Here is a 24599-nt window from a genome sequence, read left to right on the forward strand (position 1 = left end):
AGTTGCTTTTACTGCTAAGCTCTCTCTTCAACTAGACTCAGCAACTCTTAAGTTAGTAACTTTTCATTTGTTTGGGAACAAACTATAAAACATCAGCATTTCAGTATAAGTAACAGCAGTGTTAAAATGGAGTGATTGTTATACTGCAATAACATAACACCACCATTTAATTAAATTAAGCCATAGATCAAATATGCTAAATGAATATTTTTGCAACATCTGCAATTCACAAGTTATACTGCATTGGACCTGGCTGGTTCCTGCACCTTAAGAAAGAGATCAAATAATAAAGATTTTGTAAAACATTTGCAGGATTTTGACTTTTTTCTTAAATGAAGAATGACTTCCAAAAGTTCAATGTCCAAAAATTGAGTTTTTTTAAAGACCTGAGTTACCCCTTCAGACCACTCTTTGTAGCTGCTTGAGATAATAACAGATGCTGCTGGGTGCTGAGCATTTAAAAAAAAAATCTGCTGACTCAGCTGCCTCAGTGAGAACTATATAGTAGGGCTGTGCGAAGATTTGGTCACTGATTAGATTCGGCAGAGATTTGGCCTGATCCGGCAGCCGAATCTGAACCGAATCAGGATACCCTTTACTCTCTCCAAATCAAATTGGAACCCTCTGAATCGATTCAGAGAAATTCAGTGATTTGGACATAGACACAGCTTTAAATATTTTTTCTACATATCTCAAGGTACCAGGCAGCTCACGAATACAGAGATGCTGGGGCGCATGGAGTATCCCATGGGAGTGCGGGGGTGTCCCCAATATGCTCGGCAGCAGACCCAGAAGTGGACCAGAAGCACTTCCAGGTCCACCGGGGACCCCCCAGAACAGTGACTGGTGCCTCCTGGGTCTGGGGGAGCACCAGGGTCCCCCCACTGCCAATCACCAAGCCAGGGACAGGCAAGGGAGGGTCCCCCCCGCGCACTGGACCCTGAAGTGGACCAGAAGTACTTGGTATGTAGAAAAAACTATGGTCAAATCAGCATCGAATCTTCAGATTCAGATTTAGCTGAATCAAATCCGGACAGTGATCCGAATCAACATATCAAATCACTATCCCCAATTCAGGCCGAATCCAACTCCAAATCGAATACGGCCCGTTTCACACACCCCTACTGTAAAGCACTATTATCTTTTGTAAATCTGGAAATGTTCTGAAGACTGCAATGTGAATAATCTTGATAAAAAAAATGGGTTGGAAAAAGTTTACCAAAAAACGTATTACATTAAAATTAAACAGTGCAGTTGATGTGGACGGTGCTCTATTGTATAGGGAGATATGTATAACAGTGATACAGCTTCCTTTTTGTTTTCCATGTAAATCTAGGTTGTAAAAGGAACATTACCTTTCTATTCGGATTTCAAGTGCAGATCCACTTTTAGAATTTTCTGGCACATGTTCAATTCGCAAAACAGTATCCAAAAAGGTAACTTTTACTCTTCTTAGAACTGCAGTGAGAAAACAAGATGACAATATAGGTACAAAACAAACATACAAAATCAGTGAGACACTTTGCCAACTTATTTGAAACCTGATACTTATTCATTGGTAGAGTTATAATTAGATTTTTTTAACGTAATATCAAGATTTCAAATGAGAATCTGGATTTCTTCTAACAACCTTCTGTTTCTTTCAATTAGATATTCATAAAACTCAAGTGGAAACAAGCCTAAAACTAATACCATGCTGCATCAAGGTGCACAATGTATTTTTCTTCAAATAAAAATAGTACAGAAGGCTCTTCAAGCCCCCCCTGGACAAGCCATGGCTCTGTCCCACGCTCCATGCCGGCTGGGCAACACCTGCCCCTGCCCCTGGGCCAGCCCCATTCCCTCCCTCACTGTAGAGGCCTTGATCTGCTCCCCGCCATGCTCCTTCCCTCCCCCTTCCCCCACAACAGACTTACCAGCCAGACACAGCTCTCCAAGCTGCTGGGCTGTGGTCCTTGCTGCCTATGTGCTGCATCGCAGCTGTGCGCATGCATTGGGCATTTATTGGCCTCACTGGGGGAAAAAAGCTGATTTCTGATACACTCAATTTTCTTTATATCAGCACTGATCCAATATCGGACCAATATATTGGTGCACCTCTACCAGTTTGTAATGTTAGGAGGCAGGGTCCCTGCTAACAAGTTGTAGAAGCCATAGCAAGTGAGCTCACACTTCTGTAATGCTGTAAATCTGGTGGGATTTGATTTAATGTAACCCAAGCTGTTCATTTAAAAGTCACAGTAAGGCATACCTGTTTCAATAGTTTCTGCAAACTTCTCAAGCCCTTCGAAAGGCTGAGATCCTTCTCCTTGTTCATCTGTCAATTTTTGACTCAGACACTCTTTTGCAAGTTGCATGCTGCTGGTCATAAAGCTTGACCAATACATAGGCTCAGACCCAGATGCTGTAGAATAAAGTAAGTCTTAATTTGGCTGTAGAAGTTATAAACACAACAAAACAGATGATACAGCTAAATTAGCTATCTTCAGGGACCTACCCAATGAAATATTGTTCTGTACCTACCTTGGTCCTTGTTTAGTCTAGAATATAAAGTTTGATATTAGCAGGTTAGCTAAAACAAGTTAATGTGTTATAGAAGTATAAAATGGAGCAAGCACACTGCCTTTAACAAGAGCTGCACCACTCAACTTTAAAAGTTTAATACATCTTTTCTACACTAGGCTTTTAAACACTCTTAACATCACATTTTTAAATTTTAGTCTGGAGAAACCTTAGATGGAGGTTAATACTGTTACAATCATGTTAAGTGGTAGAAGCTTGTCCTAAACTAACCAGGTGCCAGAAGATATCAACAAAGGTTCAGTGCTACCACTTAATTCAGTGGAATGTTAGTATATATTAAATGGAGACCAGGCGTATTACTTAAGTATAAAAAAAGGGAAAAAACAGCAGCTACCCAAATAAAGCCAATCTGACTATAAATATGTTATACTGCTTCTACTCTCAGTCGCAACTGGTATTTCGTATGGGGTCAGGTATCTAAATCTTTTAAGAAAGATCTCAATATATATATTTCCTCAATGATATAGCTTTGTGGAAGAAAAAAGCAAACATATAGCCAGGAAAAAATAACCCCACTAACAAAAGAAGGCAATTTCTAACAGGGGAAAGAAAAAGCACAAGCAGTGACAAGTATGTCAGCAACAAGAGGAAGATCAGGGAGCAACAAGAGGAAGACCTTCCCTTGGTCTCCAAGAAACAGTGGCTCTCTCTTTCCAAGTGAAGAAATAACGTAAAGAATCACTGATTAATGATGAACTGAATTCCAAATAGTCATTATTTTTTGCTTAAATACTAGATTCTAACACCGATATGAAGGTTATTCCACTTATCTGGTCAGTCCTATTACTTATTCTTGTAAACCGTTTAGCTTAAGGCCTTGTTACATGGCAATTTTGGATCGCTCCTGGAGTTCTTAACCCCTGGATTATCCACATATTAACACCTGAAACTAGTTTTAATCACTCTTTAGATACCTTAAAGTTATGCCACTCCAGCCTAGGTTTCTCTCTGATCCACGTTACCCAGCTCACGTTACGTTAACATGTGGCCACTCTAGGTTACACGGTTGTGTAAACATCCCCTCACCCTTCCCCCACTGGCCCAGACAGAGCCCACTGCCCAGCCCCTGCCCAACACCACAGATCTCTACTCCCTGCCCTCCTTCCCCCACTTACTTGTGGCTGCCCCCACTAGCTGTCCCAGAGGAGCAGGCAAAGAAAGGGTAACCCCTGCCTGACCAGCCTTCGCTGCTGCTGCTGCGGCTCTCTGGACAGGCTCAGCCGGAAAGAGAGCAGCAGCCCAGCAAAAGTGGCAGCACGGGGGCAGGGCAGACAGGTTAACCCTCCTCCGTCTGCTCCCCAGATAGCAAGGGGGAGGAGGGCTGTCGGGGAGCCCTGGGGGTGGTAGGGTAACTGAGGGAGCCCTAGGGGGCAGGGAGCATGGAGGAATGGGAGGCAGATGGATTCTTACCTTTCAGTTCTCCAGGTCCCTGCTGGCCTGAATGTGTGACTGTTCCAAACTCAAGCTAGCACTAACACTGATCAACACTTGAGCAGTTCACAGTGTAACGTGTAACAAGGCCCTTGCATTAGCAAGTAAAATTTGATCAAGACTTAGTTCTAACAAAAAAAATGAATGAAATTCAGGAGAACAAAAATATTTGTGATTTTGTTTAAACTATTTGAAGATGATATGCAAAGTAGTAGTAAAGCTCATGCTTTTTCACTTCTATATGACTTAAAAAAGCAAGGAAAAATGTTCTTCCCTTTCCTTCATTCAAAATTCAGGTCCTTTGTAGTCTCAAAAGATACTGTATCCTGTTGTATACTATACATATTTAAAAGGTTTAAATAAACTCTAAGGATGTTTGTGTAACAGTTTCCATTCATAAACAAAACTGCCTCAAGTTTTCAACAAGCGGTTTAATAATGGATGAGAGCAAAGTATTTTGGGCAGGTTAAGTAATGGTTAAAGTTTAATCAGTACCAGCTGAACTAATGTAGTACCCATGCAGACACAGACAGGTTGAAACAGTCCAACCAGTCCTTCGAGCAGTGTTATTAAAGATTATGCCTGAATTTTAGGAATAAAGTATTTATTAATATTATTGTAGCAACCAAAATATGTTAGACAGTAAGTTAGCGCACAGAACTGGTTGAAATAAAACTGTCATTATAATCTCTTAACATCTTAATATGGTTAATAACCTTCAATGCAAGCCACTAACCCATTAGATCATAAAATGAACCTACCTAGACGAGGCCTTGGCCTGAAGACCATCTCTAATCCTTTCACTTCTAGTGCACAGTTATCCTGTAGCAATGACCCCCAGGGAACGGACAAAGAAATTGTCTGGATAAATCCCTCCGTGACTTCCAGAGGTGCATCTGCTGACTCCAGGATCTCATTTAGACACTAGAAGAAGAAAACTCTAAATCATGTCCATAACTGTGAAAATGATAGTCAGTTAATGGCAGCAACATCTTTAGTATCTGATAAAAGGCATTAAATTAACACATTTAACAGACTGGCAGTTTTCTTGCATTTTTGGTTCCAGCAGTGCAACATATTACACACTAAAATTTTAACAGAATATTATTCTATCTGCAGATGTGCTTGTGATCTATGCAACTAAACTGTTCCAACAAATTTCTCATTGTTAAGAATATTATAGTAATGAAACATAAGTTAACAGCTCCTTTATAAAAATCACGCTATATTTTAGGAAAGGCTGACGTAGACCATGTTCAGTAACAGCTCTCCTGGTAAAGACTATGAGTGTACAGGTGTTCACATAGAGCACATACCAACTGCCAATGCTTCCTCAGCCTGACGAAAAGCTTGCAAAGATTTTTTTCCAACTTTATGAGTTGGTCTAAGATATCAGATATACCCAAAGAACTTTGTCTGCAGGTGTTCACATAGTTCCCGTTGAAAACAAAATGGTGATTTTGGGAAAAAAATAACCCATCTCCAACCAAGTCACTCACAGAATCATAGAAAATTAGGGTTAGAAGGGACCTCAGGAGCCAATCTAGTTCACTTCCCTGCTCAAAGCAGGACCATCCCTAGCTGGACCATCCCCACCAAGGCTTTGTCTACCCAGGTCTTAAAAACATCCAAGGTTGGAGATTCCACAACTTCTCTAGGTATCCTGTTCCAGTGCTTTCATAGATTTCATAGACATTAGGGGTGGAAGGGGCCTCACAAGGGGCAGGCAGCTGGGGTCAAAGGATCCCAGTAAGACAGGCATCAAAGTACTTCTTGAAAGTGTCCAGAGTAGGTGCTTGCACCTCCTCTGGGGGAGTCTATTCCAGGCCCTGGGGACTTGGACAGTAAAGTTTTTCCTTATGTCCAGCCTGAAATGGTCTTCCAGGAGTTTGTGACCATTGGACCTTGTCTTCCCTTGGGGTGCCCTGGTGAACAAATGTTCTCCCAGCTCCACTTATGTACTTATAGGCTGCCACCAAGTCAATCCTGAACCTTCGCTTTTCCAGGCTGAAGAGCCCCGTGGCTCAACCTCTCCTCATAAGGCCTGCTCTCAAGTCCTCCAATCATGTGTGTGGCTCTCCTCTGGACCCTCTCAAGCTTCCCTTTATCACCTTCCTCATAAGAAAGTTTGTCCTACTATCTAACCCAGGGACAGGCAATTATTTTGGGGTGAAGGGCCACTTACTGAGTTTTGGCAAGCCATTGAGGGCTGCATGACAGGCAGCTGGGGCAGATAAATATTAATTTTCTAAATTTTTTAAGGGCCCTGTGGGCCAGATATAATGGCCTGACAGGCTACATCCGGCCCGCAGGCTGCATTTTGCCCACCCCTGATCTAACCTAAACTTACCTTGCTGCAACTTGAGATCATTGCTCCTTCTTCTGTTACCTGCTACCACTGAGAGAAGTCTAGCTTCATCCTCTTTGGAACCACCCTCCAGGTTGTTGAAGGATGCTATTAATTCGCTGCTCCTCTCCACCCCCGCCCCCACCCTCTCTTCTCTATACTAAATAAACCCAGTTTCCTCAGCTTCTCTGCACAAATCATGTACCCCAGACCCCTATTTTCATTGCCCTCCACTGGACTCTCTCCAATCCTTTCTGTAGTGGGGAGTTCAAACCTGGACACAGCACTCCAGATATGGCCTCCCAAATCTGAATAGAGGGGAATAATCACTGCTGGCAACACTTCTACTAATGCAGCCCACTATGCTATTAACTTTCTTCACAACAAAGTCATGCTGTTGGCTTATATTCAGCTTCCTGTCCACTGTAACCCCCAGTGTCTTTTCTGCAGAGCTGCTGCTTAGCCAGTCAGTCCCAATCTGTACCAGTACATGGGATTGTTCCATCCCAAGTGCAAGATTTTGCACTTGCCCTTATTGCACTTCAGGAGATTTCTTTTGGTCCAGTCCTCCAATACATCTAGGTCTCTCTGAATCCCAGCCCTACCCTCAAGTGTATCTCCTCAGCTTTGTGTCATCTGCAAATTTGCTGAGGGTGTAATCCAGCCCATCTTCCAAATCGTTGATGAAGATATTGAACAAAACCAGCCCTGGGATTGACGCCTAGGACACTCCACTTGATACCAGCTGCCAACCAGACATCAAGCCATTGAGCCCAACAATCCAGCCAGTTTTCTATCCACCTCACAGTCCGTTCATCCAACCCGTACTTCCTTAGCTTGCCTGACAGAATATTGTGGGAGACTGCATCAAAAGCCTCGATAAAGGCAAGGTATATCATATCCACTGCTCTCCCCACATCCAGAGCCAGTCATCTCATTATAGAAGATTTGAGACCTGAGGACCTGCTCCAAGATTTTTCCAAGGATTGAGGTAATGCTTACCAAAATGGGGGTCCCTGAATCCCCCTTCTTCCCTTTCTTAAAGATGGGCACTATATTTACCTTTTTTCAATCATCCGTGACCTCCCCTGATCGCCACAAGTTTTCAAAGAAAATGGCCAGTGGCTCTGCAATCACATCAGCCAACTCCCTCAGCAACCTTAAGTGAATCACGTTCTATGGAAATGTACATATTCAGGTGTTCTATACAGTCCCTAAACTCTTCTTTCACCACTGATGGCTGATCACCTCCTCCCCAAACTGTGCCATCAGGTGCAGCAGTCTGGGAGCTGACCTTGCCTGTGAACACTGAGGTGAAAAAGGCATTAAATACTTCAGCCTTTTCTGCATCCTGTCACTAGGTTGCCTCCCTCATTTAGTAAAGGACCCACACTTTTCCTGATCTTCCTCTTGTTGCTGGCATACTTGTAGAAACCCTTCTTGTTACCCTTCACCTCCCTTGCTTGCTACAACTGCAACTGTGCTTTGGCCTTCCTGATTTCATTCCTGACTTCCCGAGCAATACTCTAACACTCCTCCCTAGTTATTAGTTCAAATTTCCACTTTTTATAAGCTTCTTTTTTGTGTTTTAGCTTACTGAAGACTTCCTGCTTGGCCGCATTGGTTTTCTGCCACACTTGCTAATCTTCCTGCACATCAGGATGGTTCGCTACTGCACTCTCAGCAGTGGCGTAGAGTGGGTCTCCGGCACCTGGGGGCCAATGCTTACATTTGCCTCCCCCCCAGTCCGTAGCCAATTGCCGAGTGGGGGAGGAGGGTGTCCCCCAGCAGCTGATCGGGGGGGGGGGGGGGGCGGCAGTGGCCAATAGCCGAGCCCAGAAGTGCCAGCAGCAAAACCAGAAGTACCAGCAGGGGAGCAAGTACCCCCTGGAGGGTGTGGCTGGCACCCTGCCACAAGCCAGAGCCCAGGGACATGCCTCCTGCCCCCATCGCTACACCACTGACCCTCAGTAAGGTTTCTTTAAAGTACAGCTAACTCTCCTAGATTCCTTTTTAATTTATGACAAATAAAAAAACCCCTAAAATAAAACTGTCTACACAACCTTCTAGACTGGTTAAAATACATCAATATAAATTACTCCTTAAATTAATTCAGTGCAACTTTCTCATGTGGACAAACCACTGATCAGTTCTATACCTGTAAAATATGAGCCATGTGCCTCAATCCTGCAAACAAGCAGCCTGACTTTCAGCTATGGACAGTCCCAATGGTTTTAATTTAACTAGTAATCATGGTGTCAAAGTTAAATAATGGTGTAAGTATTTGCAGGATTGACAGTTTACAAGTCACTCTTAAGGTATGCTGAAAAAAGGTTCTGAATGCATATATTGTAAGATGTAATCTTAAAATAAAATGTGGTTGAAAACAGGCTGTTAGAAACTTACAGAAAGCAAGAAAAAATATGTTATCATTCTTGTGTCTCCAACTGTCAGTTCCTCTCTCTAGACCCTTGCTTTAACATAATTTTCCTAACCATACATCTTTCTTGCTTCCATTCTTAAAAAACTGTTTTTCAACTGATGTGTTCTTTTCTTTTTAGTATCTGTATTCCGATATCCAAAAAGTAATGGAAATAGTCCAACTGACTAAAATAGAATGTGAATCAGTCCTTGAAATGGTTTTGGGAGGTAATAATTTGATTTATCAAACTGGCATGATTGATCAAGATTCACTATAGCTAAAACAGCATCTTGAATAAATGATAATTTATTGTGGACTTCAATCAAGAGCATGGGATCAACAGAAGAAATAATTAGCATGCGTTACAACTTGCTGATGGCATATAACAAGGTTTAAATATAACCTATGGTATTTCAGAAATATTTTAGCTAACTAGTACACATATTGTAACAAAAGCTACATATCAAAACCACTTTTGCATGAATCTTGTTTCAGACTTTCTCTAACCTCTGTCTTCTGGAAACAGAGGAAATCTTTTTTTTCTGCTACCTTTCCTGCTATATTTAAAGAAAATTCTTCTTTACTATTGTTGAACATAAAAAATGCAAGTGAATGTTCTTTACTGCTAAAAGCATTCATAAAAAACAAATGAGCATCTGTTTAGGAAGTGAATAATTCTGGATAATTCAAAAATAAAATTAAAAATAAAAACCCCAAACATCCTCAGGGCTTGCGCTTATATTTCTGTTTGAGGAATTCCCAACTAAGTATATAAAGAATAGAGGTGGCTGGCATGCAGAATTATATTTTGAAAAATAACAGCATAAGTAACAGCACAAAAAAGCATTCAGTGTATTTTTCAATTTAGTCTCACAAACTATGAGCTAAAATTTGATTTTTCATTATACGGTGCAATCCTTTTGGGGCTAACAATGCTTTGTAAGTATATTCAAAGCCAAAAGGTTTCTCTCTCTATTTTCTAAAAACTGAGACAATCTTATGAACAACATGTAATATGTTCAAGTATTAAGCTAATAATAGCTAAAGCACCCACAAACCAAAACTAAAATAACATAATTTGTCTACAGCCTCCTTGACGATATATAAATAACAAGTTTCAAATGACTAAGAGGAAAAACACAGCTGTAGCACTTCCACAACATCTGCTTTTGCAATTTTGTATCATGCATGAGAAAGTTATATCCACAGAGCAAAACATACACTACTAATTTACAAGCTAGAAAGCAAAGCCTGGGAAAAAAAGCTGTTCTCCAAGTTTGATAATTAACATAATTAATATTATATGCATATTCTACTAAATTCCTTTTGTATGCCAATTCCCTTACACAAATATGGAAATCATGGTGTTTACAGTCTAAGTATCATATAGTGAAACTAGTAAATAGTTTCGATTTCCACTAGAGGGCACTGAAATCTAATTAAGACTACCATCTGCTTTCCTGCCACCTCACAGACCTGAAAGAAAAAAATAACACTTAGCATTTGCAAAGCATCTTTCATCTGAAGTTCTGAAAAATTAACTTATAGTTATAAAGCACTTGCAATACTCCTAAGTAGTAAGAAAACAAACTACCTTACTCACACACACGCAAGATTAGATTTGTAAATGAAGGATTGTGGGCATTAAACAAAACCAGTTTCCAACAGTTCACACAACAAGAAATCTTAAAGCAGTCCATCACACTGTAGACCGTAAGAGTGATCATCCAAAGCTTTCCTGGCTGCTAAAAATAGGCAAGAGTTCTTGACTCTTATACTTACAGAAGTCAACAACTCCTGGGAAGATGGCAATTTATCAGCTTTGCAAAAATCCAAGTATTCAGATCTGCATTCTCACACCATGAACCTTCCCAACAGCTGCCAGTGTCTATTTTGCCATTTCTGAGCAAGCTGCTTTAACTGTTTAAAACTGCTTCAGTTGCCTTTATACAAGAGTCTGTTAATAAACAACTTATATTCTGAGGGCTGTTAGACAATCTCGTCATAGCCATGGATATCTACCTAGCTTGTCATGCAACTCTGTTTCTAGAATTTCACAGAGTCAAACACAAAATCCTAAAAATGTCTTAGGGTCTTTGCAGTTATAGGTAAATGACACTGAGATTGTGAGAAAGAACAGAAGTGGATGCCGCATCTTGATAGCTCTGAACAACCACACCTCTCTCTGTCTTCCAAACTCTCACCTACAGTGTCCCACAGGCCTCAGTCCCCGGTTCAACACTGACATTTAATATTACAGACCATGCTGACACACCCAACTACCACAACATAGAAGAGAAATCAGGAGGCAGACAACGACCAGCTGACCATTCCCAAATCCATGGAATCCAAAAGCAGGCAAAACAAGCAATGTTCAAACAGAAGAAGACAGGCAGACAAGGTTCTTTGGGTAGATGTGACATCTTTTATTAGACCGATAAAAAAAAAAAAAAAAAAAAAAAATCACATCTACCCAAAGAACCTCGCCTGCCTTTGTCCTTAGATCAACACGGCTACAGCCAACAACCCTGCAAAGAGAAGGAGAAAGAGTCCTGGAGAACTATCAGGCTGTCCCCCATTAGAGGACACCAGCCCTCCAGTCCGAGAGCGAGAGTTGGGTGCAGACCACTCCGTGTTACTGGACTCTTCAGACCAGGGGTTCCCAAAGTTTGTGCACCCAAGTGCACATTTGAATTTTTTTTAAAAGCAGCAGGCGCCAATATGAATATTAACGTTTAGAATTTAGATCAATCCAATCATCTCATCCATTACTTAAAATTACATTAGATCCGCAACTTCAAAACGCAGCTTCTCTTTACTTCGTATTCTTTTGACGTTTTATCCATAGTGCCCAGGGGCACTGCACTGGGAATTGCTGCTTTAGGCTGTGTCAGTAAGTGCCTGTGTAAGGACTGCAAAGCTTTGAAGTGGTTCAGCTTCCCCACCTACCTCCAGCAAAGCAGAAGCCAACTCTGCTGGGCTCCTGGCACTTGTCTGCAAGTCCCTCCTCTGTTTCAAGACTGAGGCGCCAGGTTTTGCACAGCTCCAGGTGGTTTCTCTGCACGAGCACAGCCCTTTGTGACAGCCCAGGCATCAGAGTGCCCTCCGTTCACAGCGAGTGGCACTGTCCACCCAAATCAACCCCCCACCGCTCCCAAAAGGCTGCATCCAGACGCAGCTGTGAGACTGTTTCAAGGCCGTACAGTACCGAGCTGGGGCTGCTGTAGTACCATCAGCTGTCAGCCCACAGGTCTCGGGGCCGCCTGGCCCAAGGGGGTCCGGACCAGCCCCACTGCCTGCCCCCAGCAAACCCCCATGTCCTGCCTCTGTGCCCTTCACCTCACTCACGTTTTGCTTGTACTGAAACCAGGGGCAGGAGGAAAGCTCCAGCTGCTGCCCAGAGCCCTGCTTTTCCTGGGGGCATTGCTTACCCACTTGTCGAGCGGGACCTGCGCCAGGGAGCCGGTGCCCTGGTAGAGGTCCAGGCTGAGCTGCTCCAGGCTGAGCTTCTCCTGCAGGAAGTGGCCGAGGTAGCGCTGCAGCAGGTAGCGGCAGGCCCGTTTCTTGATGGACTCGGAGAAGGGCCACGGCATGGCGGCTGCGGCCGGGGGCTGCTCGGCCCCGCTCGGCGCCAGGCCCCGCCGCCCCTCAACGACAGCGACAGCGCGCGGTCTCAGCCCGCCCCATCCTCACACCGATACCGCCGCCGCCATCTTATCGGCCGCGCGCGTCGCCCCTGCCTCCTCCCCCCTCACCGAACCTGCCCGCACCAGCCCCCCCAACCCCGCACCGACCGGCGGCGACGTGCGCCGGAGCGGAAGTGACATCACAGCACGGAGGAGGAGCGGCGGAAGTGAGCCGCGGGTGGGTGGGATGAGGCGGAAGTGGGAAGTTGGGCTCTTCAGTCGCTGTCCGGGCGGGGAGGTGTGAGGTGTGTTTGCTCTGCTGCGCATCCTGCCGAAGGGCCTTACAGACCCACCCGGGGAGCCTCGCAGCCACTGTGTGAGCATCTCGGGGCGGAGCGGGCTGCTGCCGGCGGGGGCTGCTGTGCGAGCTACTCCGGCGGCGCCCAGCGGGGCTCAAGAGCCGGGCTGGGGCGATGCGGCCCCGCCGGCCTGGGAATGAGCCGGGCGCATCTCGGGCCAGCTGCGCCCAGCTGCGTCTCGGGCACTGGCCAACAAAGAGCCGTTGTTACGGTCGTGTTGCCTTAAGCTTAGCTAATCCGCTTGGCTCCCGGAGCGAGTCTCGGTTTGTAAATAATCTATTAGTCACTTTCCTTCTTGGCAGCGACCGGGGCAGTTTGGCTGCAGGCAGCACTCGGTTGCGCAGCGCGCTCCAGACCAGAGGGATCTTGTTTAAAGCTAAATCCTGATAAGTTTGGTGGAGAAGTGAGGCTGGGAGGAATTGCTGGTGATTGTCTTGTCCGACTACAGGTCCAGCCTACGACCTTGGCACCAGGCTCTAAGAGACTGAGCTAATCCAGCAGCTGGGTGTAACTGTAAAATCGGGAGTCCCTAAAGAGCTGGGGGGGGGAGTGATTTAGTGAGCTAGGCAGGAACTTTGTGGCTTAATCTGAATGGCTCATTGAACAAAACTGTGGCCCCCGAAAGATCTGATTGACCTTTGTTTTCTACAAGATGTGTCCCCGGCAGAAAGAGCTGGTGTCACAGCGTGTCTGTTTGCTCACTGCATTGTTCGTGGTGCAGAGTTGGCTTTATGGAACGATGACACTAAACATGGGGTTTCTGCTTGCAGAATGGAGATGGATCCCGTGGAGCTGTCCAACAATGCAGAGTTTGAAGAGGATCCTGAATATAAGGACTTTGAAGGAACTGATGTGAAGGATATGAGACTAGAGGCAGAAGCTGTTGTGAATGATGTACTGTTTGCTGTCAGCAACATGTTTGTGTCAAAAAACCTTCCCTGTGCAGAGGATGTGGCATATATCAATGTGGAAACCAGGGAAAGGAACAGGTATTGCCTGGAGCTCACAGACGCAGGACTTAGGGTAACTTTGTTTGTTTATCCTTTATAAAGCTTCTTTGTTTAAAATAGACATGAGCTGAAAGGAATCTAATAGAGGATCTGTTACCAGAGCAGTGTAATCTTTTCCCCTTCTGCATGTTTCTGAGAATCTGTTCTATGCTTTAGTGCCTCCCTAGGAGGCTGAACTAATCATTTTCCCCCAAATTAAGGGAGGATTACAGGAAGCAAGCTTTTTTTAAAGAACCTGTGCAGACTGGGTAGGGTGGTAGCTGATGCTGGAGAAGCTTGCTGACTTCCTGTATTTCAGTCTTTGGGTCCCATACATAGTTAATAAATGCAGAAGGTGTTGAGAAATGCATAATATTAAGTTACTAAACACTTTGAACAAAAAGTTGCAATTTATTTCTCTAAACTCAAATATTTATTTCTATGCATGCAACTGCTGTTCAGGTCATGTAAACTGCTTGGGTAAATATCTGTCCTAAGGATTTTCTCCAAAACACACTGATAACTCAGTGTTTATTTGTGTTCTCCTTCTTTGAGGAAGGTGGGGAGAGGGCAGTATATTAGACTGATTTAATTGAGTGATTACCAAGGTCTGAGGTAAAAGTGGTCTTTGTGTTTAATATGCTAATGGGTTTGATTAATTTTTGTGATTCCCTTATGTTTCCTGTGATGATATGACTTTATTTCATGAGAAAAATGTAATGTTGGTCTCCTTACTGCAGGTGGTGGGTTATGCTTTTGACCAGGCTGATGATAATTTACAAACTCCATACCATGAGACTATCTACTCTTTATTGGACACTCTTAGCCCAGCATATCGTGAAGCTTTTGGAAATGCACTTCTACAAAGACTGGAAGCTTTGAAAAAGGATGGGCAATCATGATTCAAACAATGATGAACATCTCTTGGGGAAGGTGTATTGCTTGTATTGTTATTGCTTTATTTCTTAGTAAGAGGTACTGAGATGGTTCTTAAAGTTATCCTAAGCTTCATTTTTTTTTTTTTAAATAAACTTCTAGGCTTTTATCTTGCAGTTGGACTGACCTGAAAAATATTGGTACAGTGGATCTGTATAGATAACAAAGCCATTTATGCTACCTTGAATTGAGATTGGAGCCTTTTTTTAATTTTTACTATAGATAATTAGCTAAAATGACTTGCCTTCTACACAAGTTGAAGAAATTTGATCTCTTTGCAATGCACTATTACTTATTAAGATATTTCTTAACTGATACTCTTTAAATCTTGATACCATGTATTAAAGTGTTACTGCTTTCATTATTGTAACTCACCTAAACATTGATGAAAGAATATATGAAGTTCTGAACTACTTGCTCTAGCTAATTAATGTGAATTGCTGTTCTGCTGAGAATAAAATTCTCAGCACAATTTTCTGTGCCCAGCCCTGGAAGTTCACAGCTTCATTGACAGAACGCACAACTTTCGCCAACATTCTGTATCAAAGAGTATGTAGTATCAGTATCTGAATTTAAAGGCAAGACTCGGTATTATGCAGTGTGCCCGTGTATGCCACATACTTTAAAGTAAGATGAACTGTTGGCATATGAATATGTCAGCAGAATCAGAAAAAAAGCACAGGAGTAAGCCACGATGTAACAGGCTACACTTAAAAACAACTTAAATCTGCTATAATGAGATGTTCTGTGGGTTTTGGAACATTTAGGTCCATTTACTACTCCAGATACATTTTTACATTATGTACAGGATGGGTTTTTTTGCTTTGGGCTTTACTTCCTGTAATGCAGTACTTCAGCTTTTTCCATGTTTCTCCTTATCTGTATAGTGTCCTGTCTTGAAGAACAGTGAGTATGCAATGTAATGTTGCATTGCATGTTTCACATAGCCTTTGGTTTTAATCCAATGTTGAACTGGAAAACCATTACCTATATTTTCTACCTTGTAACTAGAGCACAACTCCTTACAAGCTTTTTGTGCTACTGTAAGTTTTCAAGTGCATATTGCATAATAGACTAACTAAATACAGCTGATCTAAAGCACCAGTACTATGGAACTAACATTCTGTAATATCATACAGTTTTTGCATTATTCAGTGTTTATGCATCTCTCCAAGTATTTCTGTTTGTTCTTTCATGCTAGGAACAAAGTGAATGCAACTAGAGAAAGAGGGTTAGATCAGCTGGTAGAAGCAAAAATACTTCAGAGACTTCTGTGGCATTAGACTGATTTACACCAGCTGAGACTAATCTCTTTTTAATTGGAAGGATTAGTTAGTGTAGTTGTGCATTTATTATAGTGTTCATAGGTGGTGCTTATAATTATGACTAAGAAGACCTCTGTGGTCAAATGTTTCTGCGTTCAGGTGCTTTAATTTTAATGTTTCATTGAATATTTTGTTTTAGGTTGAAACATTTCATGTTAATCTGCTTTAAGGTTAATGTATATTTTCATGCTTTAAGGATTGTTCAGATGTTTTTGCACAGTTTTGTGGCGTGTGCTTAGTCCTCTATGAGGAAAATGTACTCTGCCATGTTTATATCTGAATAATTTTCCAACTAATGCACCTGCTTTGTTGTATTTCAATGACTAGATAACTAAATAAATGCACAAACATGTATGATCAGTTTTTTCTTCTTGTGAAATAAATTTTACTTAAAGTGTGCATATTTTAAGCATACTTAACTGCAAGTCTGAGTAAACAAACAAGACCTGTGGTAGTTTTGTATACCAGCATCTCAATGCTTTCAAGTAACTGTTTGAATAGAACAGTGATGTAAGACAATATAAGAAGGGGGATGTAGAGGAAAGCTCTAGAAGCCTGCAGGCAAATTTCAAAAGCAGTACTGGATGATTGATAGTAATTCTTAAATGGACAGTAAAATGGATATGGAAGAAGAGTGCAAGGAATGAACTCAACAGTGTAAACCACAAAAGTATTTTAAAGAAGAAACAAACTCTCTGTAAACATCTTAGTAAAAAACAAGACTGACATATATGCTATAAAATAATCTTAATCCTCGATCATTGCACCTAAAACTAGGTTCATGAAGAGGTATGTGCTGTCATTTTAAATTCAGATTAATTACTTCCAAGACTCAAATTAGCAGTGTCTAACCATGTAATGAGTCAGTGCTGTAGGATAACTTTTCAAAAGCTGTTCGGTAACATTTGGAAGAATGCAGTTGTCAACATTGCAATTACTCAGACACACACAGATGGTGCAGTGCCCTCCTCAAGACGGCTCTGTATTGTTTGAACTCCACTTACGGTCGGAATGCTGCTGCCAAGGAGGATAGATGGATTCATAGCCTCAGACTCATAACTGTTGGGGGCTGGAAGGGACCTCATGCGATCATCAGGTCCTGCCTCTCCACAGTTGGGCAGGCAAGACTTCTGGGATCAGTTGCCCCCAGCAAAGTACAAATCAAGATGTTTTTTAAATAGCTCCAGGGTAGGCAACTGTGCCAGCTCTAGGTGGAGTCTGTTCCAGACCCTCGGCTCTTGAATTGTAAAGCTTTCCTCACTTCATCTGCATAGTGAAAAAATATGAAGTCGTGTTGTAGCCATCACGTTACCTCGAAGTAACTGAATCCTTGAGGGCAGCAGGAGCTTGGTCAACAACTGTTCACTAGGGCACCCCGGGGAAGACCAGGGCCAACTCCTGGAAGGCTGCTTCAGGCTTAATACCAGGAAAAACTTCACAGTTAAGAGTGTGGAATAAACTCGCCAGAGGTAGTGCAGTCACCTACCCTGGAGGTTTTTAAGCGGAGACAGGACAGTCACCTCGCTGGGGTCACCTAACCCCAGCTGTCTTCCTGCCTGGAGCGGGGGAGGGCTGAACCTGATGATCTGCGAGGTCCCTTGCAGCCCCAGACAGCCTATGAATCTCATGCAGGGAAGCGAAAGTAAGTACTTCATAGCCCCGCTTTGGACGCCGCTCCGAGCACAGGTCCCGCACGTGCAGTTCAGCACGGTGGATGCAAGCGTTACTAAACCCGTCCAGCACCCTGTGAGCGGTGTTTCTAGACCCCCGGTCCGGCTCCCCCTGTAGTTATGGAGGAGCTCTGACCCTGAGAGGAAAGAGCCGGCTCCTGTCCCTCCGCGCGGGGGCGTCTGCGTCCGCTGGGCCCGTGCCAGCTCCTCGCTGCCGGCCACCGGGGAGCGCGGGCAGAGCACTTGCCCCCCGCCGCTGCGGCAGGGCAGGGCCTTCCCCCCGCCGCTGCGGGGCCGCGTGCCGCCCCCGGCTGGAGCCCCCCCTCACTGTGTCCGCGGCTCCGCCCCCTCCCCCCGCCGGGCGGGGCGGCCGCGGTCTCCTAGCAACCCGGCGGCTTCCCGGCCGCGGCCATGGCGGCGGCGGCGGCGGGGGGCGCCTCTTCGGAGGCTGCCTCGCGGAGCCGCCGCGTCTTCCTCAACCACCTGGACTCCTACGGCGGCGGCAACATCGGCAAGGTGGCCCGGGGCCGCCCAAGGGCCGGGTCCCCAACCCAGGGGCTGTGGTTTGCGGCCCTCCTGGCAGCAGGACTGTCTGGGGGCCAAGGAAGACACCCAGGCGGGGGGGTCCTCTCCTCACCCGGAGAGGGGTAGTGGCTTTGCCCATTGAGGCGCTGTAACCTGTCTTCCTTTCTGCTCTTCCCTTTGGGCCACCAGTATCTGTCCAGGTGCGTGGTCGGGGCCTCGCTGGAGGAGGTGGCAGAGGAGGAGGATGAGGACGATGAGGCCAAGTTGGCTGGAGAAGCCAGCAGCAAGCCGAAGGCAGGCGTCTATCAGATCGTGGGGACCCTGTCTCAGGCCGGGAGCACGAAACCCGACTTTGCCGAGGAAACCTACACTGTAAGTGGCAGCCGCGGCCGTCCGGGCAGCGGCTTGGCAGGGGCTGTTCGCCCCAGATGGATGTGCCAGGACTTCAAAGTGTAAGACAGACAAATACCATCTGTCGCTGAACAGCAAGCACAATGCGTTGAAAATCAGGAACGTGGCCTTTGTGCTTGGTCCCCCAGCTCTCCCTGCAGCCTGTCCCTACTCACTCTCATCTCTGCACTCGTGGGATTTGGTCTCAAGCAGCGGTGCTTGACCTTTCTTCTCTGGCGGGATGGATAGGCAGTGCCTGGTCCTCCTGCGGGCCAGACCCTGCTGGTGGTCCTTCCTGGTCTGACTCTCGGGGCAGACACAGCAAACACCATCAGTCCCCTCGGAAGGGGCCTGCCCAGCCCTACAGGGGGAAGGGGGCTTGGCTCAACACCAACCCAGCCCCATGCAGGGGAGAAGCATGGCCCACTCCCAACCCAATGCAATCCCAGTCCAGATTCAGGAAGGGAGGGTTGTGGACCAGAGCCTGGGGCTTGGGGTTTAGGAAATTGGCGGTCATATTAATGGCCACTGCCCCCCTGCTGCCAAATTTCCTCATCTGTGGGGATCCCCACAGGCCAGACATCATGGCTCTCCAGGCTGCAGTTGGCCCATAGGCTGGAGGTTGAGCACCCTGATCTAAAAAATACTGAAATTAATGGAAAGCCTAAAATTAAACTCCATGTCTACCCTTCTCATTCATTTATGCATTCTTTTTACTTTCCAGGAATAGTTATTATGTAGGTAACACTAGGTGTGCAACATCCCTAACTACTTACTGAGTCCGCTGTTTTTAGCAGTGACTGCGTCGTTTGGATGCCTCACTTTTGGCTTTCTTTTGTGAAGAGGGGTGCTTGTAACATTATGAAAGTAAAATCCCTGTCTCAAGTGAGAGATGCAACATAATTAACGACTTTTTGAAAATCTTGCCCTGAACTTCTGTTTGGCTGAATTAGCCAATGAGAACATGCTGCAGGGGTGTAGGTTGTAGCCGTGTTGGTCTAAGGACATAGGCAGACAAGGTTCCTTGGGTGAATTTGATATCTTTTATTAGACCAACCCAAATAGTTGGAGAATAGTTATTAAGCAAGCTTTCGAGTTCAAAAACCCTTCGTCAGGCTAAGGAAGTTTCAGCAGTTGGTGTGTGCTCTTCCTGGATGGAATGAAAAGTAAAGAAGCCAGGGGCTGGGCTGGGCTGGGCTGGGCTGGGCTGGGCTGGGGAGTCGGTTGCCAGGCAGTTTATAATGTATCAAAAATCCAATGTCTATATTTAGTCCATGATCTCTAGTATCCAGGAGGTTGATGAAATGGAGCTCATAGGCTCATCTCTGGGAAGTGTTGTGTAAATTTCCCTTGAGGATCAGGACTGAGAGATTGGAGAGCGAGAACTGCAGCAGTTCTTCACGTGGTATCCGGGTGGCAGTACAGAAGAAACCCCCCCACAAATCGCACACCGCTGGTTATGACATATCACCCCTCCTTTGAACCTGTACAGAAAATCCTCAAAAAATCGCAACCCATACTAGAAAGAGACCCTATTCTTAAAAAGATCTTCCCAGAACCACCCATCCTAGCCTTCAAACAAGCACCGAACCTCTCCAACCTCATCACCAGAAGCAAACTTCCTCAAGCCCAGAACACACCAAAAGGATCCAGACCGTGCCAGGACAAGAAATGCAAAACCTGCCAACACATCTCCACCACCCCCACAATTACTACACCCCACAACAGAGCCATCAGCATCCCTGTATCTTACAGCTGCATCTCCAGAAATGTAATATACCTCATCCAATGCACCAAATGCCCTGATGGAAAATATGTAGGAGAGACCAAACAACAACTGCGCACCAGAATGAACGCACACCGGAAATCCATCAGAGAAATACCCAATTACCGGTGGGGCACATTTCTCACAGGAGGGCCACTCTCTCTCCAATCTCTCTGTCCTGATCCTCAAGGCAAACTTATACAACGCTTCCCAGGGACGAGCCTATGAGCTCCATTTCATCAACCTGCTGGATACTAGAGATTATGGACTAAACATAGACATTGGATTTTTGATACATTATAATCTGCCTGGCAACTGACTCCCCAGCCCAGCCCCTGGCTTCTTTACTTTTCATTCCATCCAGGAAGAGCACACACCAACTGCTGAAACTTCCTTAGCCTGACGAAGGGTTTTTGAACTCGAAAGCTTGCTTAATAACTATTCTCCAACTATTTGGGTTGGTCTAATAAAAGATATCAAATTCACCCAAGGAACCTTGTCTGCCAATGAGAACATGGCATTTTTACACATGCAACCACTACTGCACCAGGTGCTTTGAAAAGTGCCCAGCACTGCAATTCTTACAGTTGTATAAGCAGTGAAATGCACATCAGCGCTGAGAAAATGGCGGCAGCATGCTTTTGAACTAAAACACATCGGAGGTGCTTTAGTTCAAAAGTGCACCACTGCCATTTTCTGTGCGCTGATGCACATTTTGCCACTTTTACAACTGCATGTGGCACAGCACAGCACAGTTCACCTGAACTCGTGTGTGGAGCAGACTCGATATGTGAGTCTGCTTCAAAGCAGCAGACCTCTGGTGCGTTGTGGGACAAAAAAGTATGTGTATAAATGCCCATTATGACTGGCATTGTTTAGCCCCAACACAATGCTGTACAATGCACTGCAAAATATTTTACAAATGAGAATAAATTGAAAATGTCTTTACATTTGACACAATTAAATTCAGTTACTTGAAACAGTAATTTAGAAGATAGCATAATCTAGTACACTGATTCTCAACTAGAGTGCCATGGCACCCTGGAGTTTCTTGAGATCCTTTTAAGGATGTCACACTATCATGGCACTGTTTGATGTGAACATATAATTTACAAGATAAACCTAGAATTTTAAATAGGAATCCTTAGCATTAAAGTTGTAGTCTTTCCATGTTCTTTGCAACAGAATAATTGTTTTATTATTTTTCTGTAGTGAAAGAACAAATGAAAACTAGGAGCAGGCATTTTTTGAGCGGTGCCTTGACCTTAGAAGAGGTTGCGAATCTCTGATCTAGTGGGTAGTAATGGGTCTGTTTCCTTGGTAGTTGAAATTCTGTTCTAATTCTGATAACAAAATTCCTGTGAATTTTTTTCATAATTATAAATACAGTCTATTTCTAAATTTCATCTTGAAGACAAATCCTTACACCCACACACTGCATCTGGCAGGATTTAAGCCTTAATATGATTTTGTTTTGTGGATACAACATTATGAATATTGCAAAAAAATGCTCGAGCATTACATTTTTAGAAAAAAAGGAACCATGTTTCATTCTTTTGATTTGAAAAGGCAGAATAATTTCCATAATGTTTAGAAGTCTCAATACTAAGACTGTCTTCATTTATTTTTCATGGAGTTACCAGAGGCAGAAGATCAACCTTTTAATGGAATTACAGTTGCAACCTTAACCTGGGTGAGACTATAGCTTACATAAAACAAATCCTCTCCACAAGGCTAAACCTGGAAGGCGAGTCCTCACATTTTGGAATCAAAGCTCTTTTACACCTGAAGATCAGTATGATAGCTATTGATTATCAATTTTAGGAGTACTTTTATAGTCAGTCAAAACCACAAACAACCAGTAGAGGGTCTTCACACACACACACGTACTTTCCAACTTTGTTATCACTGAAGTGAGTAACCAAAAATTCCCCAAAACACCAAGAGCAGGATATAAATAAAGAACAAGTAAAAATTGTAAAACAAAACGCCCCACCACCAGAATGTCCCATCTTAAAAACTCATCCCAGTATGTTGATTCTTGAACTGCACTAACTTGTGTGTTAAAGGTAAATTATTTTTCATATTTGAATCATACTGGGACTTCTTTATTGCTTTCCATCTGAAGGTCAAATTTAGAGGAAAATGATGGTTCACTTTAAGTAGTCAAGCAGAAATTTGATAGTGAAAATTCAAGATAAAACGAAAAAGAATTTTTAGTAGGGGAGCTTATTCTTCTGATAAAGGTTTTATTTTTTTCCAGGTTTCTACACGAGAAGAACTCTTAGGTCACCTGCTTGAATGTGATGTCATTATATATAATATCACTGAAGATGCAGATCAAACTGAGGAAGCAACTTGGGCAGCTTCTGGTCAGTACAATCAGTAAATGAAAACAAAATTGCCATACAGCCATTAGATTTGGCCAGTCATTCAATCTGAGAGTTGCAGTTGTCTGTAATATGAAATGAGGTTCTCAGATGAAGAAGCAGTCTGGGGAAATGGTGAAATCTGAATTGTTGCAACAAGTATCAGATAGGACACGTGTACTACAAATAATTTGGCAAAATTTTGACCAACTCTTGCACAGTGGTTTTCAAAATATATAAATATACATTTTAAATGGAAATATATGAAATTAACATATTTTATTCTGGATCAATAGGAAACTATATGTAGCAGAACATAATACTCCATCAAATCATGTTATTTTTTTTATTTTTTTTGCAAAGATATCTCAAACCATCATAGTTTCATAGTAGCTAGGGTCAGGAGGGACCTGAACAGATCATCTACCCTGACCCCCTGCCACAGGCAGGAATGAATGCTGGGTTCACAAGACCCCAGACAGGTGATCGTCCAACCTCCTCTTGAATTTGCTCAAGGTAGGGGCAAGGACCACTTCCCTGGGAAGTTGGTTCCAGATTTTGGCCACCCTAACTAAAATATTGCCTTCTGATCTCTAACCTAAACCTATTCTCTATCAGCTTCTGACCATTGTTCCTTGTCACCCCAGGTGGTGCTGGGGAGAAAAGGGCCCTGCCTATTTGCTGTTGATCCCCCCGATGAGCTTGTAGGCAGTCACCAGATCCCCCCTCAGCCTCCTCTTGCTGAGGCTGAACAGGTTCAGGTCCTTCAGTCTCTCCTTGTAGGGCCTGTCCTGCTGCCCTCTCACTAAGCGGGTGGCCCTCCTCTGAACCCTCTCCAGGCTGGCCACATCCCTTTTGAAGTGCGGCACCCAGTACTGGACGCAGTACTCCAACTGCGGCCTGACCAAAGGTGCATAGAGGGGGAGGATCACCTCTCTGGACCGGCTTGAGATGCACCTTTGGATGCATGACAAGGTATGACTGGCCTTGCTGGCTACGGTCTGGCATTGGCGGCTCATGTTCATCTTGGAATCAATAATGACTCCAAGATCCCTTTCCGCCTCTGTGCTTTCAAGAAGGGAACTCCCCAGCCTGTATGTGCTGTGGATTCCTTCTCCCAAGGTGCAGCACCCTGCATTTGTCTATGTTGAACCCCATCCTATTCTTGTCTGCCCACTTTTGTAGTCTGTCTAAATCTAGTTGCAGCCTCTCTCTCCCTTCAAGTGTGTCCACCTCGCCCCACATCTTAGTGTCATCAGCAAACTTGGACAGCATGCTTTCCACCCCCTTGTCCAAGTCGCTGATGAAGATGTTAAACAGTGCGGGCCCGAGGACTGAGCCCTGGGATACCCCGCTGCTCACATCTCGCCAGGTTGAGTACAACCCGTCCACCACTACTCTCTGGGTGCGCCCCATCAGCCAATTTTTTACCCATCCGACTGTGCAGGCATCAATGCCGCAGTCACTTAATTTATTGATGAGGATGGGGTGAGAGACAGTGTCAAAGGCCTTCTTAAAGTCTAGATAGACTATGTCCACAGTGACACCATCATCTAAGGTTTTAGTTACTTGGTCGTAAAAGGCAATCAGGTTGGTCTGGCAGGACCTGCCTTTGGTGAACCCATGCTGATTGCCCCTGAGCATGATCTCCCCTGCAGGCCCCCCACAGATGTGTTCCTCGATGATTCTCTCCAAGATCTTCCCGAGCACCGAGGTGAGGCTTACAGACCTATAATTACTTGGGTCCTCCTTTCTCCCCTTCTTAAAAATAGGGACCACATTAGCCAGTTTCCAATCCCCCGGCACCTGGCCAGATGACCACGAATGCTCATACAGCCGGGCCAAGGGCTCTGCGATGACCC

General features: G+C 44.3%; 3 protein-coding genes across 8 annotated transcripts in view; 2 read left to right on the forward strand and 1 right to left on the reverse strand.

Moving 5' to 3' along the window:
* ATG2B (autophagy related 2B) overlaps positions 1 to 12505 on the reverse strand; it is a 76183-nt gene extending 63678 nt beyond the window's left edge. For 4 of the 5 annotated variants that reach the window (XM_019481618.2, XM_019481620.2, XM_014596461.3 and 1 more), the window contains exons 1-4: positions 12215 to 12504; positions 4776 to 4938; positions 2252 to 2404; positions 1356 to 1458 (exon numbers count right to left, since the gene is read on the reverse strand). In XM_019481618.2, the coding sequence (XP_019337163.2) occupies positions 1356 to 1458; positions 2252 to 2404; positions 4776 to 4938; positions 12215 to 12376 (581 nt within the window). In that variant the 5' untranslated portion in view covers positions 12377 to 12504. Of the gene's footprint in view, positions 1 to 1355; positions 1459 to 2251; positions 2405 to 4775; positions 4939 to 12214 lie in introns of all 5 variants that reach the window. The other variant, XM_019481619.2, reaches the window with a different exon arrangement.
* Positions 12506 to 12637: 132 nt separating this feature from the next.
* GSKIP (GSK3B interacting protein) lies at positions 12638 to 16372 on the forward strand. Of its 2 annotated transcripts, none has more exons than XM_014596486.3 (3): positions 12638 to 12714; positions 13539 to 13791; positions 14498 to 16372. In XM_014596486.3, exons 2-3 carry the CDS (start codon positions 13540 to 13542, stop codon positions 14657 to 14659), a joined length of 414 nt encoding a protein of 137 aa, XP_014451972.1. In that variant the 5' UTR covers positions 12638 to 12714; position 13539; the 3' UTR covers positions 14660 to 16372. The 2 variants fall into 2 exon arrangements, with proteins under 2 accessions (XP_014451972.1, XP_019337162.1); XM_019481617.2 differs by having other exon boundaries at positions 12661 to 12785.
* Positions 16373 to 17945: 1573 nt separating this feature from the next.
* Positions 17946 to 24599, forward strand: part of AK7 (adenylate kinase 7) — a 40914-nt gene continuing 34260 nt past the window's right edge. The window contains exons 1-3 of the mRNA XM_006275839.4: positions 17946 to 18204; positions 18403 to 18585; positions 22632 to 22740. Of these exons, the coding sequence (XP_006275901.3) occupies positions 18100 to 18204; positions 18403 to 18585; positions 22632 to 22740 (397 nt within the window). The 5' untranslated portion in view covers positions 17946 to 18099. The remainder of the gene's footprint in view (positions 18205 to 18402; positions 18586 to 22631; positions 22741 to 24599) is intronic.

This window comes from Alligator mississippiensis, chromosome 2, assembly GCF_030867095.1.
Source record: "Alligator mississippiensis isolate rAllMis1 chromosome 2, rAllMis1, whole genome shotgun sequence".
In the NCBI taxonomy this organism is placed as follows: Eukaryota; Metazoa; Chordata; order Crocodylia; family Alligatoridae; genus Alligator; species Alligator mississippiensis.